This window comes from Anomaloglossus baeobatrachus, chromosome 11 (genome assembly GCF_048569485.1).
Source record: "Anomaloglossus baeobatrachus isolate aAnoBae1 chromosome 11, aAnoBae1.hap1, whole genome shotgun sequence".
Classification (NCBI taxonomy): domain Eukaryota; kingdom Metazoa; phylum Chordata; class Amphibia; order Anura; family Aromobatidae; genus Anomaloglossus; species Anomaloglossus baeobatrachus.
In genome coordinates, this window is record NC_134363.1 from 157,481,323 (window position 1) to 157,502,653 (window position 21,331).

General features: G+C 48.0%; 1 protein-coding gene across 1 annotated transcript in view; it reads right to left on the reverse strand.

Annotated features, from left to right (window-relative positions):
* Nucleotides 1–4,148: 4,148 nt before the first annotated feature.
* The window catches only part of SPSB1 (splA/ryanodine receptor domain and SOCS box containing 1), an 18,148-nt gene continuing 965 nt past the window's right edge, over nucleotides 4,149–21,331 (reverse strand). The window contains exons 2-3 of the mRNA XM_075329019.1: nucleotides 10,858–11,659; nucleotides 4,149–5,382 (exon numbers count right to left, since the gene is read on the reverse strand). Coding sequence (XP_075185134.1) covers nucleotides 5,255–5,382; nucleotides 10,858–11,551 — 822 coding nt within the window. The 5' untranslated portion in view covers nucleotides 11,552–11,659 and the 3' untranslated portion in view covers nucleotides 4,149–5,254. The remainder of the gene's footprint in view (nucleotides 5,383–10,857; nucleotides 11,660–21,331) is intronic.

The window sequence follows — 21,331 nt, forward strand, 5'->3', positions numbered from 1 at the left end:
TGGCGGGTTACGCTCGGACGCTGCACGCTCTTCTAGGCTTAAGGCTGTGTTCACACACTGCGTTTTTTACCTGCGTTTTTCGTCCGTTTTTGCTGCAGAAATTTCTTGAGAAATTCTTGTAACCTTTCTGCAGACATTCCCCAGCAAAACCTATGGCAAAAAAAAATTAGCTGTGCGCACACTGCGTTTTTTCTTAAGAAAATCTACTGAAAGAATTTTCTTAAGAAAAAGAATGAGCAGTCACTTCTTTTCTACAGCTAACTGCGATATTTGCCATAGATAATTGGCACAATAACGCAGGGAGCAAACAGCGGTAAAAACGCACCAAAAACGCAGCAAAAACACGTGCGTTTTTGGTGCGTTTTTTAACGCAGGTGCACTAATCCTTCACTCTAAGGCTATGTGCACACTAGAAAAAGGATTTTTCTTAAGAAATTTGAGAGTTAAGGAATAGTGCACCTGCGTTTTTACCGCGATTTGGTGCGGTTTTGCTGCGTTTTTACCGCTGGTTACTCCCTGCGTTATTGTGCCAATTATCTATGGCAAATAACGCAGTTTGCTGCAGAAAAGAAGTGACTGCTCATTCTTTTTCTTAAGAAAATCTACTGAAAGAATTTTCTTAAGAAAAAAAACGCAGTGAGCGCACAGCTAATTTTTTTTGCCATAGGTTTGGCTGGGGAATGTCTGCAGAAAGGTTACAAGAATTTCTCAAGAAATTTCTGCAGCAAAAACGCAGATCAAAAACGCAGTGTGTGAACACAGCCTAAAGGTGTAGAGTTAAAAAATGGTGGCAGCAGAGACGCTGCAAAGGCCATCGGCAAGATGGGCGGCAGCAGAGGCGCTGCAGGGATTACAAGAAGCCAGCATTTCAGGAAAACTGCTGGCATTTTCCAATAAACTGCTTTGCATAGGAAAACTCAGCAGTTGCACCGGTGTTCACATAAGCAGCTCCATTTTAAAAACATCTGTTCTGTACCATGACAATTGTGAATAAAATTATAATATATATATATATATAATATATATATATATATATAATATATATATATATATATATATATATATATATATATATATATATATATATATATATATATATATATATATATATATATATATATATATATATATGTCATAAAGGGTCGAGGAACAACCCCTTTAAGATCTATTTGGTTAATGACAGGGTTTTAGGTGTCTTTACACAGCAAGCTTTGCTAATGTTTGGATTAGATCCGATCCCCACCAGAATTTAGCATCACTCCTTATGACTTAATGTAGCTCCGCCGGGCCCCTCTCGGCCAGCACCGCGCGCTCCGCCGGGCCCCTCTCGGCCAGCACCGCGCGCTCCGCCGGGCCCCTCTCGGCCAGCACCGCGCGCTCCGCTGGGGCCCCTCTCGGCCAGCACCGCGCGCTCCGCTGGGGCCCCTCTCGGCCAGCACCGCGCGCTCCGCTGGGGCCCCTCTCGGCCAGCACCGCGCGCTCCGCTGGGGCCCCTCTCGGCCAGCACCGCGCGCTCCACTCTATTTAGCAGTAAAGCCATACAAGAAGCCATCCCTGACTGGTCCTCTGCCCGGGCTCAGCACTTGAGCATGATGCCGGTGTTAATCCGCAGAGGAGAACATGATGCATGCAGCCCTCCGCAGCCATTACAGAGCTGTATCCCATCCCAGGGCCGTTATTTGAGTGTTGCTAGGGCTCCGCATATAAACACAGTAAGCTCCTACCTCATTTATTTTAAGTATTTGCTACAGCTGGAACTGAACCATGTTTGGGTGTCTGGCCTCGGCGCGCTCTTATTTGCAAGTCTCCCACAGAGAACAGGCGGCCTCAGTGCAGTTTATAGCCCGGATCACATTCTTTTAGCTGGAGAGGAGGGGGCCACGCACCAGACAGTCCACATATGGTTAAAGGGCGCTAAAACTAGAAACACACTTCCTCTTTACCTTGATATAGTCTGTCTGCCGCTGCTCCATTTTTGGAGTCACTTAGAGGTCTAGAGACAATATCAAGATCACACTGGAAGGAAATATGGATCTGAGTGCAGATGTAGCGGGGAGAGGAGGGAGCGCAGCACATCCACCCCCGGGATCCTGCACCAGGGAGAGGGAGCGCAGCACGTCCCACCGGGATCCTGCACCAGGGAGAGGAGGAAGCGCAGCACGTCCCACCGGGATCCTGCACCAGGGAGAGGAGGAAGCGCAGCACGTCCCCACCAGGGAGAGGAGGAAGCGCAGCACGTCCCATCGGGATCCTGCACCAGGGAGAGGAGGAAGCGCAGCACGTCCCATCGGGATCCTGCACCAGGGAGAGGAGGGAGCGCAGCACGTCCCACCGGGATCCTGCACCAGGGAGAGGAGGGGGCGCAGCATGTCCCACCGGGATACTACACCAGGGAGAGGAGGGGGCGCAGCACGTCCCACCGGGATCCTGCACCAGGGAGAGGAGGGAGCGCAGCACGTCCCACTGGGATCCTGCACCAGGGAGAGGGAGGGCAGCACGTCCCACCGGGATCCTGCAGGACGTGAGATTGATGACCACATCTTTAGGATCAGCATGTGCACAAGGAGGGGTCTGATGTCCGCAACTCCTACGGATCAGAAAAGAGCCCAGCTCCCATTCACGTTAATGAAAGCCAAGATGCAATATTTGAGAACAACCACTAAAGCACTTCTGCGGCACCAGTGCAAAATGCACTTTGACATTCAGATATCACACTGAACCCTTATACTACAGTCCCTCAGAGGCTGTCCGGCTTCATATATCTGTTGGACACACACACAGACTGGTCTGATCTCCAACTTAGGGCACGCACCCACAATCAGGACCCACTGCACCCTGTAAGTGGCGGATCCTGAACTGCGGAGCCGCGAAACTCAAGAGACCGCAGCTGCTTGTTCCCACAATTGGGGCTTAGGCAGTTGCAGCCCCTCCTGTTCCCCTTGCAGAGGATGCTTGTGACTTCATAGCAAACAATTGACATGCTGCAGCTCAGGAAAGCTGCACCGCAGTCAGTTTATGCTGCGGGAAAAAAACCCACTGGGCATGGGATTTCTATAAATCCATCCACTGATTGTACTGTACATTGCAGCTAAAACATGCAGCATCCAAGAAATGCCGTGAACCCTGATTGTGGGCACGCAGCCTTAGAGACATTTACTTGTATGACGATTTGGAGCTTTAACTGCTCCTAAAAACACAAGAAATATGGATTGTTTCCATAAAGCGCACCAATCACCCGGATTTTCCTATATAACCTAAAGCCAGGGCTATACTGGCACTATCAGGCTGATTCTATACATACCTTTAGTTGTCAGCTCCTATGTATAGTTTTTGAAACAAGCAAGTAAAGTTTGTAAAATCAGCAGCTGACAGCTAGGGTGAGCATTCATGTTATCCCCTCCCCCTGTTATTTATGCTAATTCTATTGTATAATCGATTTCTTTTGTGACTAGAAGGACCTATGCTGTCATACTCATGTGACCAGAAGGAGTGGGGCCTCAGTCAACATAGCCGATACCAGGAAGCAACATTATTTTTTTCTTTTTTGCTGAGGCCCCGTCCCTTCTGGTCACATGGGTATGACATCAGCACAGGTCCTTCTGGTCACTTAGTAAATAAATTCTATAATAGAATTGGCATAAGTGACTAGAATGACCTGTGCTGATGACATACCCATGTGACCAGAAGGAGTGGGGCCTCAGTCAACATAGCCGATACCAGGAAGCAACATTATTTTTTTCTTTTTTGCTGAGGCCCCGTCCCTTCTGGTCACATGGGTATGACATCAGCACAGGTCCTTCTAGTCACTTATGCTAATTTTATTATAGAATTGCTTTACTAATTAACAGGGAGGGGATAACTGAATACCCTTCCCAGCTGTCAGCTGCTGTCATTTAAAAAGCTGCCGATTTCACAAACTTCGCTTGCGTTTCAAAACCTATACATCCTAGCTGAGAACTAAAGGAATACATAGACTCAGCCTGATAAAGCCATTGCTATACTGGCACTGTTATATACGAAAATCCTGGTGATGTGTGAGCTTTAAAACAAAAGCCTGGTATCATGTATTCTGCAACCTCAAGGACCTCAGGTTATCGTGAAGTGAATGGAGCAGAAAGCGTCTTATACTTAATAAACTATTTCTTTATTACAGAATTCATTATCTACAGAATTATAAAGAGATTAAAACTGTACAGGCAATTTGTAGACAGTAGGGGACTCACTAAGCCACTTTGGAGGTGGAAGACTACTTGCACAGAAAAAAGAAAAAAAAAAAAAAAAAAAAGTAATAACTTGTGCAATGCAGCAAGAGTCAATATCCAGCAAAACTGCTCACAGGCCGGGTGACATTAGCACAGGAGCCACCCTGACAGTCTTGGCATGGTTGTGCATTTTTATTTATTTTTTTATTTTAAAACTCCAATATAGTACCCTACAGCAGCAGTGTATAGTGCACCCATCACCCTCACGGAGGCAGCCAAGGCAGTGGGGTATGGCCATAAAGAGGGGGGGGGGGGGGGGGGGGATGTAATGTCACAGGCATGGACAGTCCAGCATAACTCGCTGCCTCAGTGGCGTGGCCGATGCACGTTTCACAATTCACATACCTACACACAAAGACATAAAAACATTACCCATTGTACCTGTGCACATTTTGCCTCCTTCATTGCATCTACATGGCATGTGGTGGGGAGGGAAGCCAACAGCATGGCACAGCATAAATGTTTGGCCACAATCTGATAAGTGACCACATAAAACTGATATAAATACAGTAATAAAGGGGGAATTTAAAAAAATGTTTCGGGGGGGGGGGGGGGTTGGAACACAAGCCATGTATATGGAGAAATGATCCCGGGGGCTCAGAGTTTACACTCGAGTAGTGTTTGAGGCACAGTAAAAAGGACAAGACATTTAAAATGCATAGGACATAAGTCATAAGAGCCCCATAGGGCGGATGGGGAAAAAGAAAGTCCTTGTACAAAAAGACCATTAAGTTAAAAGAGGACATCGATTGGTCACAGCTCCTTACACATGAAGCACTTCTCTACGTCACACGCAACATTCAGATGTCTTTCATACAAAAACCCAAAAATCGTTGCAAGATCCCAGGTAAAACTTGGAGGTATTCTGTAGCCGGAAGCATGCACGTGAGGACACCGAGCCACCAGACCCCTACCAGGAGGAGCATTAAGGGCGAGAGTGGAGTCTTGGGATGCATAGCACTTGTCGACTAGTCCGTGAGCAGCCGGGGTGGTCAGTGGTACAGTAGGTAGCCTTTAAGGGACGCTGGTAACGGAAGAGTCTGGATTTCATTTAGTCTCTCTTTTCCCAGTGCAAGGCGGACGGCTCGTCGACACAAGTCCATCAGAGGAAGGGGCTCAGCTGTGGAGAAAGCAAGAAAAAGGGTAAGTGGTGGGCACGTTACAGCAGAATCATACACAGACGTGATAGATGGGACTTACAATTAGCTCATGGCTGCAACAGGGACAGTTAAGACAGGAATCACATCTATAGTACATGGAGAGCCAATGGTCGCCACCATAGATGTATCAAATAAGGGGATATGAGAGATGTAGGAGACAAGAAGACCCCTGTAGGATGGCCACACATTAGGATGGCCGGCTAATATGCCATGTGGTGCCCTGACACTACCAGCCAGCTCTTACATTAAGCCACGTGGTGCCCTGACACTACCAGCCAGCTCTTACATTATCCCATGTGGTGCCCTGACACTACCAGCCAGCTCTTACATTAAGCCATGTGGTGCCCTGACACTACCAGCCAGCTCTTACATTAAGCCATGTGGTGCCCTGACACTACCAGCCAGCTCTTACATTATCCCATGTGGTGCCCTGACACTACCAGCCAGGGTGAACTGCCAGTTCTTACACATGAAGAAACAGCAGGAGAAATACTAAAAGTTACAGCTGTCTGGTAATACATGGTGCACAGCAAACTACTGACTTTTTTTGGGTGGGGGCAGGAAAGTCAATAGTCAATCCAGCACTTCCATAATGTAAAGACTGAGTTAAAAACATCATGGAACATGCCGTAAACAGGAGGTGCAGGCCAAGTATAGATGCAATGTACGCTGACGTGTTTCGAAGGGAACCTTATCCAGAAAGAATGTTCCCCTCCACTGTCCGGCGGCACGGTGGCTCAGTGGTTAGCACTGCAGTCTTAAGAGACCTGGGTTTAAATCCCACCAAGAAAAAAAAAAACAAAAAAAACAAAAAAAACAAAAAAAACAAAAAAAAAAAAAAAAACTACAAAAGGAGTTTGTATGTTCTCCCCGTGTTTATGTGGGTTACTTCCGGGTTCTCCAGTTTCCTCCCACACTCCAAACACCTGCTGATAGGAGGTTTAGACTGAGCCCTAATGGGGACAGTTGCTGATTTATATAAAATGCTGCGAAATAGGTTAGTACTATATAAAAATAAAAAATTACTTATGGAAGCGCTGATACAACTATTGACTTTCTTGGATAACCACAGAATGGAATCTGGATCCCTTGCACCATTGAAATGAGCTGATTTAACCTTATTTTTGATTTTCCGGGTTGTTTCATATGAGAAGTGAGTGGTGCTGACTACATTACTGCCCCACCAGCAGGCATTGTACACGTAATTATAGTTAGGAAAGGCACCTGCACCATACCTGCCAACGTGATCACATTACAGTGGGCATTAGGGGGGGGGGGGTCGTAACGTCAGCAGCACTCACCCGAGGTGCAGAGGCGAGGAGGAGTGCCAGATCCAAGGCCTTACAGTCCTTAGACGAGTTACTGCAGCATCTATGAAGTCTGTGACCACCACTAATGCAGGAGGAGGCAGGCCTATGGCCATCAGGAAGATCAGTAGGTGGACAGAATTTTAGAATTGAGTGTAATGCAAAAGAAAAAAAAACCCCAGTCTGCGGGTACCAAAAGTTAGACCCCCACTGATCAGCATACAAGTCACTTGTCCTGTGGATAGCAATACCAGTTTTTAATTAACAATCCCTTTAAACACTAGCCCTACACAATGCAGGAGTAGAGCAGGTGAGCAGTGTCACCAGCGTCTGCCCAACTCCATTTACTGTTTGGACAATGGCAGGAGTAGTAGGCCGTTCCCAATGATAGCCATCAGAAGTAAGTCAGTCACCCCCACAATGGTGCCAATTGCCATCATAGATGTAAGGATTCTTTAGCTACTGTGCCCCGATATTTTGTCTGACTTCAAAATACTTCTGACATATCCCCATGGGGTATGGATTCTAAACTGTCTGCACAGCCACCTCTAGGACAGCAGGGCCACTACTATGGTAAGTAGTTTAGTGCATGCTGTCCTTTCCCTGCACCTAATCGAGAGCCACATACGAGGCCACCGCCTCTAATCACCCTCCGCCTGACTGTGACCCAATTCTGCATGACATGTGGCTCCATCTCCAGGAACCTGCACACGGCAGGTATTTAGGGCACCGCCCGAGGATCGGACACCTTTAAAATACCTGTCAGCCACATATTGAATGGATTAGTTGTACAATGGAAATATTCAGTTCTTAGAACTTACAAGTAGGTTTTTTTATGGCTAACAGATTGCACCATTAACAGAAGCCATCCCAAGAATCCTCAAAAACATTAGTGCATGCCCTCATCATCTCCCGCCTCGACTACTGCAACCTCCTGCTCTCTGGCCTCCCTTCCAACACTCTTGCACCCCTCCAATCTATCCTAAACTCTGCAGCCCGCTTAATCCACCTCTCCCCTCGCTACTCCCCAGCCTCGCCACTCTGCCAATCCCTTCACTGGCTTCCCATCGCCCAACGACTCCAGTTCAAAACATTAACCATGACATACAAAGCCATGCACAACCTGTCTCCTCCCTACATCTGTGACCTAGTCTCCCAGTACCTACCTGCACGCAACCTTAGATCCTCACAAGATCTCCTTCTCTGCTCCTCTCTTATTTCCTCTTCCCACAATCGTGTACAAGATTTCTCCCGTGCATCCCCCATACTCTGGAACGCTCTACCTCAGCACATCAGACTCTCCACTACCGTGGAAAGCTTCAAGAGGAACCTCAAGACCCACCTCTTCCAACAAGCCTACAACCTACAATAGCCCTCAGCCCAGTAGACCACTGCGCAACCAGCTCTGTCCTCACCTATTGTACCATCACCCATTCCCTGTAGACTGTGAGCCCTCGCGGGCAGGGTCCTCTCTCCTCCTATACCAGTCTGTCTTGTACTGTTAATGATTGTTGTACGTATACCCTCTTTCACTTGTAAAGCGCCATGGAATAAATGGCGCTATAATAATAAATAATAATAATAATAATAATAATAATCATATCGGTGCCCAGGAGCGGCTCTACCAGGCCACCGGCTGAAGTTCTCAGAAAGAGTCCTTTGCAAAACTGAATTAAGGTAATGTCCACTACTTGGACAACCCCTTAAAAAGAATCTGTCACCAGGTTTTTAAACCACCTGGTCTGAGAGCAGGATAATGTGGAGACAGATTCCAGCGATATGTCACTTACTGGGCTGCTGAATAGTTTTGATAAAAATCACTGATCAGCAGGAGATCATTACAGGACTACTTGGCGTGCTGCAGGTAGTCCAGCATATTCATGAGCTCTGCATAACTGCTAGATCTGCAGCAGAGAAAACATTGATTTTATCAAAATGACGGCAAAGCGCTCAGTAAGTGACACATCGCTGGAATCAGGGTCTGTCCCTAAAATCTGCCGACAGTCCCTTTAAAAAGGAAATATTCACTACTTTGACAACCCCTTAATGACAGATGCAGCGGTATGTCCTAAATCTTGAAGGGGTGATTACCACTGATCCCCACACGTCTGGTGATTTATACAGCAGACGTGTGCCTCGCAGATGCATCCGCTATCCACCTGCGCTTCTTAACCCTTTAAAATCGTGCTGTCAAAATGAGACAGCGTGATTTAAATGGCTGCAGCGGGTTAACATGCACTAACCCACCGCCATTAAAGGCCCTGTGACGTGATCACAGGGAGCCGATTGTTCCCATGATATCACAGGGTCATGTGATGAATCCTGTCGCCATCATGACTCCCTTCCTGTTACAGCTGGCAGAGCGCTGGATGTAACAGAAGATTAGCATTTCTGGTGATCAGCGCTGCACAGCTCTGATCAGGAAAAATAAATGAGTGATCAGACTGCTGATCCTTAGTCTCCTAGGGGGAACTAGTATTAAAAAAAAAAGGAAAAGGAAAAAAAAAAAAAACAAAAAATAAAAACAACACAACACACATTTGTTATTGCTGCGTTCAGAAATGCCCAAATATATAAAAGTAATTCAATTTGTGCATTGCAACACACCTAAATTACAAAATTACGTTTTTTGATTGTCACAGATTTTGCATAAAACCCAATAACCGGTTACGAAAATGTAGCATAGAGAAAAAAAAAAAAAAAAAAAAAAAAAAAAAAAAAAGTTAAAACGTGAGCTCAATCTGCAAAAAGCCAGCCATCACTGAGCCCCAGATCCCAAAAAATGACAATGCTACAGATCACGGAACATGGGGCAAAAAGTGCGCCACTTTTTGGATAAACTTACTTTTATAACCCCTTAGGGTAGTTTCACACTTACATTGAACGGTATCCGTTGCATTGTGTTGGCGGACGCAACGGATGTGTTTCATATAGTGGCACAACGGATGCTGCTAAACAACGGAATCAGCTTTTTCTTTTTTACAGTTTTACCGGCGGCAGACTATTGAGAACGATCAGCTGATCAGCCGGCCGCCGGGTGATCAGCTGATCGTTCGACTGCCGAGAATGTGTGCAGGGGTGGGGGGGGGGGGGGGGCGGAGTGTGGGGGGAGGGGGTGTTTGTTGCTGGGCGGATCTATGGTGCTGAGGACAGGCGCGCACGTACGTGCATGTGGAGTGGCGTGTGGGAGGGGGCGGGGCCAGGTGGGGGGGGGGGGGGGGGGGAAGTGTCGGGCTCCCTGCACACGTAGCCAGGGTAAATATCGGGTAACTGGGCAAAGCACTTTGCTTGGTTACCCGATGTGTACCCTGGTTACGGGTGCAGGGAGCCAGAGAGCATGTGCAGTGAAATCCTAAGGATTCCACTGCTCAAAAAAAAACCCCCAAAACATTACATGCTGCGTTCCTCCCACTCGGCGGAAGCAAACGCAGGTCCTTTTGGCACAATCCGTCATCCATACAAGTCTATGGGAAACAGCAGAATCCGTTAACGTATTCCGCTGTTTTCCAAAAGGGCGGATTGTGACGAAGGAAAAAAAACGCAAGTGTGAAAGTACCCATAGATAAAAGTAAACCTATACATGTTTGGTGTCTACGAACTTTTAACGACCTGAGGCTTCACATCGACATATCGGTTTTACAATATAGTGAACACTGAATAAATTCTTAAAAATAATCATGCAAATTGCAATTTTTGTATTTTGTTTTTTTTTTTTGCCAGGGGGGGGGTGTTAGGGTGCCTGGGTGGAAGTTACAGCTTTCAAAAAAAAAAAAAAAAAAAAAGTGCAAATTGAGATTAGGCTGGATGCATTAGGAGGCGATTGGAGCCATGTTTGTGGCTAGTCCGTGGCCACGGTTCTGCAGCCATCAGTGACACTGTCATGGCAATATTTAGTGACTATGCAATTTTTTTTGCACCAGTAGTGAGGATGCTATAGTTCTCTTATTACCTAAGCATTATGAGGACAGGCTAGAAATCCAGCAGAATAAGGACAGGTAACCTTTCCTCACCAGAGCCAAGTTATAGGAGATTATCCAGAGCAAACACTAGCGGAGACAGGAGTTTACATTTGGGAGACAGTGCAGTGTTCCCCGTCTATGTGCGGCTGGAATTAGTGATGTTACTTACGGTCCAGTCCATTTATGTATCGCATCCTGATTTCGCAGTGGCCCCACACCGCACTGACAACGGGGTACAGCTTCTTTCCCTTTAATCCTCTGAAGGCCGTGCCCATGTACTGTCCGTCCACGATGAAGCTCAGCGTACCATCGTCCATATCTAGTACCACCAGGAAAGAATCCGGCACAATGAAGGTCTCATCCGGCTCCAGAAAAGCAGGATACGTTCTACTGGGCTGATTTTTACCGTCGTGATACAGTTTGTTCCTACCCAAGTCCCATCCCCAGGATTTCCCGTTGCTTCCTATGAGCGTGGTGTAACCCACAGAATGGAGCGGGGCGTCCGAAGTGGCCACTCCAACGACAGCATGAGTCCCCCGCTGCCTCATCACCCACGTTATCTCCCACACGTGCAGCCCGCGGGTATAACCAGTCTTGCCACGAATGGCGTCAGTGCTCTGTGCCACCGGATGCCGGTGAAAAACAAGTTTGTCGTCCTCTTTGACGAAAACGTTGAGTGACCGATCGTTATTATTCCAGGAGTGCTGGAGCTGTACTTCATGGGACACCGGAGGCATATCCAACAACAGGTCCAGGCGGGCAGGCTTACAGTAGTCCAGACCCTGGAGATCCTGCTTCAGGGGTCTGTACGCCGGGTCCCTCATGTCCACCGTCTTTATGCCTCCTGTGACCTTCTGACCCATATTCCACCACGGGTGCAATTTTATAGATCCAGAGGCAATCTCATTCAGTTGTCCAGCCTTCTGACGTTCACCGGCCGGTAGAAGACCCTGGGAGGGTAAGGTTCAGGTCTGGAGAAGAGAGAGGAAGAGTTAATAATTAACCACAGAATTTTAAAACTTTTTTTTTTTAAAGCAAAATTAGAGAGATTTTGGAGATAGGACCCTTGAAAAGCTAAATGTGCTGCAAGTGCTACGAGAAATCAGCGGATCTTGCCCAATTTAAAGCCAATGTGTATGGTGGTGCCTTAAGTATGCCCTGTTACCACTGGTCTAGTAGATATACACTAAGTTTTGGATTATGACACTTTTCCTTCGAAAAAATTTGGGAGGAAAATGAGGGGTGCGTCTTCTAATCCGAATGTAGCTTGCTTGGAGGTGGTGGAGAGGGGGGGTTGCAGGGGCATTGCGGCAGGGGCCATCCTTAAGTCTGCGGTGAAGGCTTCAAAAGAAATGGCGCCCGGAGTCAGAGCTCAAGATCTCATCTGCACATGCACCATATCCAGCCTAGCAGCGGACCTAAGGAAAATGACACCTGATGTGGCACGTGCACAGATGAGATCTTGGCTTGTCATTGAGTAGATAGCTCAGTCGGCGCAAGCGCCAACTTCAAGTGCCATTGTACTTATGCCCGATGCTGGGCTGGAGGCGGCGCATGCGCAGATGAGTTCTATGAGCTGAGTGTTCCATCTGCACACGCTCTGACTCCAGGCGCCATTTCTTTGAAGCACCAACCGCCAACCTAAGGATGGCTCCTGCCTCACCACCCCAGCCATGCCCAGGACACCCCTCTTAAACCACCTCCCAGTAAGCTACATTCAGGTTATAAGTCATACCCCTCTTTTTCCTCCCAAATTTTTGAGAGGAAGAGAGTCTTTTAATCCAAAAAACACGGTATATCTACTAGACTGGTGGACACCGCAGTTTCTGGATCTTTCCTTCCTCAAGCCACCCGCAGCATCGCCCTGCTCCACCACTGCTGTGACCCTGCCGGATTACAAGACGGCCCCCCCATTTTTATTGGGGTGCATCTTTTTCCTGACTAGCACTATGGGTCCCCCATACCTGAAGCCAATGAATCCCCCCTACCCCTACTAGAGAGCTGCCGATTACAAGAGGTTCCTGCTGGTTGGACTCATGAATGCATGAGTGTCATTACTACTTTGCAAGTACTGTAGCCACTTGGGGCATTAAAGCCGTCAAAAGAGGGACATATAATGCATCTAGCTCTAGGTTTAGGGGTCCCTTGTCAGAGGAAACACTACCTGGAAGATCTCCAGTAAGGCTACAAGCCATGGAGGCAGGTCAGGTCACGGGAGGCTCACGTCGTTACTCCTCAGCCGGTCATGGTGGGTTGTCCACTTGGCACAGAAGAGGAGCTCGGCATTACAGATATAAAGGTCACCAGTTTTCTCCATAGTATTACAACATCCCAAAACACAATGTACATCTCATATTGCACAAGGACCTAAATATTTGATCAGTCAGGTCAGGATTACAGTCCTTTAACCATACGGTGTCCGGACTGCATGCAGTTTTTCGGCTCAATAGGAGGTTTTTCGGCTTTCGTCCATACCCAGGTAGTGGCCACTGGACCGGAGACAGATGTCGCAGCTTTCCTAGAAGATTGTGACTCATTTTTAACTGGAAACAGTGTTTTGTTTTTTTTCAGCTCCTGCCACCAACAGCAGAGAACTGAACCGCAAGCAGTCGGGGTTCGGTCAAAAGAAAAACAGGTGGAAGCGCAAGCGTCTCCGGAAACGTAAAACCATATAGAAGATTGTATGAGATATTTGATTTACACAGCAGACTTCCTGTCTGTAATACCTCCGAAAGGAAACCCGGAGAGCAAGCCGGACAATCCGGCAACCAGGAGGCGTCCTGACCGGCAGAGGCCACCTTCAATATATGGACAACAAGTTTCCTCTGTGCCCTTATTGAGGACCCATCTGAGGATCCGATGCATCGTATGTAGGGGTATACAGCCACTCCTGGTTAGCAAACCAAAAATACTGTATATAGTCAGGTATAAGCTGAGTTTTTCAGCCTTGTGTGTTAATGAGCTAGATATAAATATATATATATTATATATATATATATATATATATATATATATATATATATATATATATATATATATATATATATATATATATATATATATATATATATATATATATATATATATATATATATATATATATATATATATATATATATATATATATATATATATATATATATATATATATTCTCACCTGTCCTCTGTTCCTGCAGTGTCAGTGTCCTCTTACCTGCTTCTTGCAGACCGCAGGCACACAGACACCTCCATGATAGTGTATGGTGCAAAGGGGTGACGCTGCCTTCTACTGTCATTGCTTTACGGCACTGCAAGCCATTCAACTGCAGTAAAGCAGTGACAGCAGCAGCGGCCCTGTGCACGGGACGAAATCGAGGGGGTATATGTGCCTGCAGGCCACAAGAAGCAGGTAAGAGGACACTGCAGGAACGGAAGACAGGTGATTACGTACGTGTGTGTGTGTGTGTGTGTGTGTGTGTGTGTGTGTGTGTGTATATACACAATGGCACACAAGGGGACAAGATGGGGAGATTACTAAACGATGGGCACATTGCTACAGGATGGGGAACATTACAGTTTATTAGTATCTATTTTTAAAGTAGCTGCTGCATTTCCCACCCTAGCCTTATATTTGAGTCAATGTTTTCCACTTTTTGTGGTCCAATTAGGGGTCCCTGCTTATACTATAGTACAGAGCTCTCAAACACACGGCCCCTCAGGCTGCTTCTTACGGCCCACAGGCCCCGTGGACCCCATAATGATGGCGGCTGGTGCATGGGCCGCAGCCGTCAGCTTTATTTCAGCTGCGCACAGTCAAGTTCTCTCTGCACAGCTCAACAGCCACCCACCAATCAGAGGCAAGCAACTGATGCTTATGACTTCAGCTGCTTGCCTGTGATTGGCCAGTGGCTGTTGTGCCGAGAACTTAGCTCTGCATGCGAGCGCCAGCAAAATGTTCAGCTGACGGGGGGGACCTGCATGGGACACATTGCTACAAGACGGGGGGGGGGGGGGGACCTGCATGGGACACATTGCTACAAGATGGGGGGGGGATCCCTGCATGGGACACATTGCTACAGGATGGAAACGAGGATGAGCACATTACTACAGAATGGGGAGCAGGATGGTGCATATTGCTACAAGAAGGGGGAACAGGATGGGGCATATTACTAAAGATGTTGGCCAAAATTTCTATATGGTGGCAATTGTAAAACTTACATTTTATCCCCCTTTTATAGTTATATGTAATTAAAAGAAAAAGAAAAAAAAAAAAAAGAAAGAAAGCCCAAAGCCATCTTAGGCTTAACAAGACAACTGTCAACGCACTGACGTGAAAGCAAAGAAGGGCCAGACGAGCTGCAGCCTTCTCACTTCAGGGCTGGATTCACATCTACACTGCTGTATACTGTCCTCCATGCTGCAGCTGTTCCTGAATTTAGGCTGTATAAGGACAGGAGAGCGGATATCCATTATTACTGTCAGCCATTTATGGAAGACACAAAGCTATTGTGAAATGTTATCTAAAAGTGACAGGTGAGCCATTAACCCAAGTTTTCTGGAGACAAAATAAATCTAAGAGGAAGCCACCCAATAGCCTGCTACGTGTCTAACACTTGGAAACCCCCATCTATCATCGGCTGATGTGCGACTGGTCAAAACTTCCCCTGCTGGTAAGTGGGAACCTAATACTGCAAGAGCACAAAACCAAAAGGAAGGTCGCTTCTCACTAACCGCCTGCGCAAATTAAGGTGATCCAGAATTGGAGTCTGATGTTTTCTTGCTTCTACAGTGCATATACATTGGGGGTTTTGCAGTTAAAGGGAATCTGTCACCAGATTTTTGCTCCCTCATCTGTAGGGACAGAAACCCCGATTCCAGTGATGTGTCACTTACTGAGCGATTTGCTGTCATTTTGATAAAAATCAGTTCTCAGTTGCGGATCTAGCAGTTCTACAGAGCTCATCAATATGCTGGACTACCTAACACACACCAAGTAGTCCTATAATGATGAAGTCACTGTTTAATAAGCAGGAGATTATCAAAATTACAGTAAGCAGCCCAGTAAGTGACACATCACTGGAATCAGGATCTCTTTTCCTTCACCATATTGCTCTCAGATTAGTAACAGAACCAGTAACAGTCTAACTTTTCCTACAGACGAAATAACAGTGCATTTCCCAATAAGTGGCAGGTTTGGTTCACTTTACTGTATTGTTTATGGGGATCATCTACACAAGTGTTGTCAGACCGTACACACAAGGTCGAAGGCAGTTACCACCATGCATGTGAATGGAACTGCAGTAAAGGTACCGTCACACTAAGCGACGCTCCAGCGATCCCACCAGCAACCTGACCTGGCAGGGATCGCTGGAGCGTCGCTACACGGGTTGCTGGTGAGCTGTCACACAGGCAGATCTCACCAGTGACCAGCCCCTAGCGCCGCGTGGAAGTGATGCTGCGCTTGGTAACTAAGGTAAATATCGGGTAACCAACCCGATATTTACCTTGGTTACCAGCGCACACCGCTTAGCGCTGGCTCCTTGCACTCCTAGCCACAGTACACATCGGGTTAATTACCCGATGTGTACTCTATGTGTGCAGGGAGCAGGAGCCGGCACTGACAGCTGAGAGCGGCGGACGCTGGTAACGAAGGTAAATATCGGGTAACCAAGGTAAGGGCTTCTTGGTTACCCGATGTTTACCGTGGTTACCAGTGTCCGCAGAAGCCGGCTCCTGCTGCCTGCACATTTAGTTGTTGCTGTCTTGCTGTCACACACTGCGATCTGTGCTTCACAGCGGGACAGCAACAACTAAAAAATGGTCCAGGACATTCAGCAACAACCAACGACCTCACAGCAGGGGCCAGGTTGTTGCTGGATGTCACACACAGTAACATCACTAGCAACTAGCGATGTTGCTTAGTGAGACGTGGCCTTTAGTGATTAGGGTACATATGGTTTAGCTAGAGACTTGTCCCATGCCATTGGTCAGAATGATTCCTATGACTGAATGAGAAAACTTATGGGCCACGCATTTCACATTTTCAGACATACACTGTGCGGATGGACTGACGGAACGTAGGAAGCGTCACTGCCGCAGCAAATCTGAATTTCATTCTCCAAAAACGTATTAAATCCCAATGCAGCGCTCAGTGTAACTGTGCACTAGGCTCTAGAGATGTGTAAATCAGTCCGATACAATGGTGAGGGTGCCGCGAACCCCCACTGAGGGTGCTGATCAGCTCAAAATACAAATTAATGAAATCCAGAGACCGGAGCAGATTTCTGCTGTGGATTCCCTTCCCCCACCCCTGAAAAACTTATTTGGAATTTAAATCCAACTACCTAATGACTATCCCTCTACACAGTGGATGGTCAGAAGTTCCCTCTATATATACTGCCAGCTTTAGTGCTAGTGGGCACATAATTTATCCTGTAAGGGGGTGTGCCCATGATCAGGGTTCACAGCGTTTTGGTCGCAGCATGCTTCAGCTGTGTCCAAAATGCTACGATGTACAGTACAAGCACAGTGGATGGGATTTATAGAAATCCAGTGCCCACTGTGCTTGTTTCTTCCCGTAGCACACAATGACCTGCGGTGCAGCTTTCTGAGCTGCAGCATGTCAATTATTTGCTGCGGAGACACAAGTGTCTTCCGCAGCGAGAGAGACGCAGTGCCCCCGAGCCTGGATCATGGGCACGAGCAGCTGCGGAGCGTTGCAGCCCCGCAGGTCAGGACCTGCCACCTCCAGGACGCAGCGGGTCCTGATCATGGGCACGTAACCTAAGGGACATGGCAGTCTACTTGCTCCTGGGACAAAATCAGCTATAGGGTAAGTTCACACAGTGCGTTTTTCGCACGTTTTGGCCTCAAAACTGCATGACTTTGCTTCCCCAGCAAAGTCTATGAGTTTTCATTTTTGCTGTCTGCACACAACTTTCAGCGTTTTCCCCCCATGCAATGCATTGGAAAAATGCAGAGATCAAAAACGCACCAAAACGCAGCGTCAAAAAAACGCAGCGTGTGCACATAGCCTTTAAAGCTACTTTGGAAATAAAAAAGGTGTGCACAATTTTCGTACATTCTAGTCAACCAGACCAAGAGCCCCAACCAGACCAAGAGCCCCAACCAGACCAAGAGCCCCAACCAGACCAAGAGCCCCAACCAGACCAAGAGCCCCAACCAGACCAAGAGCCCCAACCAGACCAAGAGCCCTTCTTCCTCCACATGCCCTAGAAGGGCTTTAGCTCTGAATCACACTAAGGACCATCGGTCATTACATGTCTCTGCCATGATGACCCCTCAGTAATGCCTGGACAATCAGGAGGTTGGACGAGCTGCCCACCCATTCAATTACATATGGAGCAAGGCTTATGATCATGAGGTTTCGGTTACAGTTTGCTTCAAGGAGCCCATCAGACTCCATAGTAAGTAACTGACAACGCAACTCCCAGTGGTGTGAATCCCTCATATTGCCCTCTGTGCAAATGTACAGAATAGTCCAGATGTGCCTCAATCCTACATGGGTGCATTCTCTGAATTGTTCTGTCTCGGTCCCACAGAGCATCTATAATGGGCCAGTTGTGGCCAAAAAAAACTAGGTGCCAAAAAGTAGCAGAAGTAAAAGTACCCCAACAGGCATATAGGGCACTGCAGCACCCCCATGTTACAGGTGTGTGGAGCACCCCTCTGAAAGTATGGCATGATTTGGAAAACCCCTGTCCACCCCATACTTTATTCATCCTCACTGGTCCAGCACAGTCTCCATCTCTCCCAGTGTGTTATATGAGGCACTGAATGCTGCAGTCAAGAGAAGAGCAGCTGTGGACCCAGGAAGAGTGAGTAAAGCACAGGGATGATTTTTTTTTTATTTTTTTTTTAGTTGGGGGTCTGACATTTTCAGTAACAAGAAACGGCCAAAATATGTACGAGGATTGCACAAAGCAATGATTATACCCGATCTCTCCCCGCTGGTGAATCAAGAGCGCAGTAGATTACTGGTCTCACATCTGTGGGCACACACGATCGCTCGGCAGCACAGGCGCATGAACATGGGATGCACGGCCAACAATGGCAGAGCGAACAGTCACAAGAAAAGGAAGGCCATTGCCTCCTCACATTATGGATGGGCGCGTGCTCCGGGCCGTTCATCTGCCCGGGTATAAGGATCGGCACTAGCCGTCACATACGGTGACTTGAACCTTGGAGTTAAGTAAATTAACACGACCTCATCAATAAGACTTCATGATAAGAAAAATAACTCGGGCAACAAACAAGCGCGTGCCCAACACCAAAGAGCAGCATGGATTTCACGCTCGTAATCAGTGCAGCCACACTACCCGGCTACAGCCATATAGTACTGTGATGGTGCATCACCGGTCACTTTAAACCACAGTACCTCACTGATCTGGGGGCTGCACTGCCATTCTCTCGCTGCACAGCAGCAATCCTGGCCACTCAGTTGTGCAGGAAACTAGCCAGCCACACTCAGTTACCCATACAGTGGATAGACTGCAGTGCTGCACCGCTCATCACAGGAATGGTGGGACCTCAAGAAATCAGCCCCCAACCGACCATAAGGTGATGGACAATCTAGCCCGAGCAATGGAAGTCCCACTAAGGCCCCCTTATTACCAGCACGATTATACAGGACAATGTGCTGCCGAGAACAGATCTGCACAATGCAGGCACCAAAGAACCGCAACACTCACCCACACCTGGAAGAGGAACCCCAATAAGTGAGCTCCGGATCAGAAGTGTTACTTCTGCCTCAACATACAGATCACTGGAAAGCACCATCACCGACCACACAGGAACCAACAGAGGAGGAGAGGGTACCCACCACTGCACCCAGCCTCCATCTCCATACTATATCCCCACCTCTCCTCTCCAGATACAGCCTCTACATCCCCCCCCCCCCTATTCCCCAGGTACAGCCTCTACATCCCCCCCTCTCTATTCTTCTCCAGATACAGCCTCTACATCCCCCCCTCTCTATTCTTCTCCAGATACAGCCTCTACATCCCCCCCCCTCTCTATTCTTCTCCAGATACAGCCTCTACATCCCCCCCCCTCTCTATTCTTCTCCAGATACAGCCTCTACATCCCCCCCCCCTCTCTATTCTTCTCCAGATACAGCCTCTACAATCCCCCCCTCTCTATTCTTCTCCAGATACAGCCTCTACATCCCCCCCCTCTCTATTCTTCTCCAGATACAGCCTCTACATCCCCCCCTCTCCTATTCTTCTCCAGATACAGCCTCTACATCCCCCCCTCTCTATTCTTCTCCAGATACAGCCTCTACATCCCCCCCCTCTCTATTCTTCTCAGATACAGCCTCTACATCCCCCCCCCTCTATTCTTCTCCAGATACAGCCTCTACCATCCCCCCCCCCTCTATTCTTCTCCAGATACAGCCTCTACATCCCCCCCCCTCTCTATTCTTCTCCAGATACAGCCTCTACATCCCCCCCCTCTCTATTCTTCTCCAGATACAGCCTCTACATCCCCCCCCCTCTCTATTCTTCTCCAGATACAGCCTCTACATCCCCCCCCTCTCTATTCTTCTCCAGATACAGCCTCTACATCCCCCCCCCCTCTCTATTCTTCTCCAGATACAGCCTCTACATCCCCCCCCTCTCTATTCTTCTCCAGATACAGCCTCTACATCCCCCCCCCCTCTCTATTCTTCTCCAGATACAGCCTCTACATCCCCCCCCCTCTCTTCTTCTCCAGATACAGCCTCTACATCCCCCCCTCTCTATTCTTCTCCAGATACAGCCTCTACATCCCCCCCCTCTCTATTCTTCTCCAGATACAGCCTCTACATCCCCCCCCTCTATTCTTCTCCAGATACAGCCTCTACATCCCCCCCTCTCTATTCTTCTCCAGATACAGCCTCTACATCCCCCCTCTATTCTCTCAGATACAGCCTCTACATCCCCCCCTCTCTATTCTTCTCCAGATACAGCCTCTACATCCCCCCCCTCTCTATTCTTCTCCAGATACAGCCTCTACATCCCCCCCTCTCTATTCTTCTCCAGATACAGCCTCTACATCCCCCCCCTCTCTATTCTTCTCCAGATACAGCCTCTACATCCCCCCCCCATTCTCCAGATACAGCCTCTACATCCCCCCCCCCCATTCTCCAGGTACAGCCTCTCATCCCCCCCCCATTCTCCAGGTACAGCCTCTACATCCCCCCCCCCCATTCTCCAGGTACAGCCTCTACATCCCCCCCCCCATTCTCCAGGTACAGCCTCTACATCCCCCCCTCCCATTCTCTCAGGTACAGCCTCTACATCCCCCCCCCCATTCTCCAGGAACAGCCTCTACATCCCCCCCCCCATTCTCCAGGTACAGCCTCTACATCCCCCCCCCATTCTCCAGGTACAGCCTCTACATCCCCCCCCCATTCTCCAGGTACAGCCTCTACATCCCCCCCCCCATTCTCCAGGTACAGCCTCTACATCCCACCCCCAGCTCTAGTACTCTCTCTCCAGGTAGAACCTCTACACCCCCATGAACTGCAGGAACAGTATCTCTAGCCCCCTGTCCTCCAGGCTCTCCCACCCCCCCCTTCTCTCCAGAACAGCCTGCTATCCCCCCTGTATTCTCCCAGCACTCAGCCCCTCTATGCCCCACCATCTTGTTCACAAGGGACA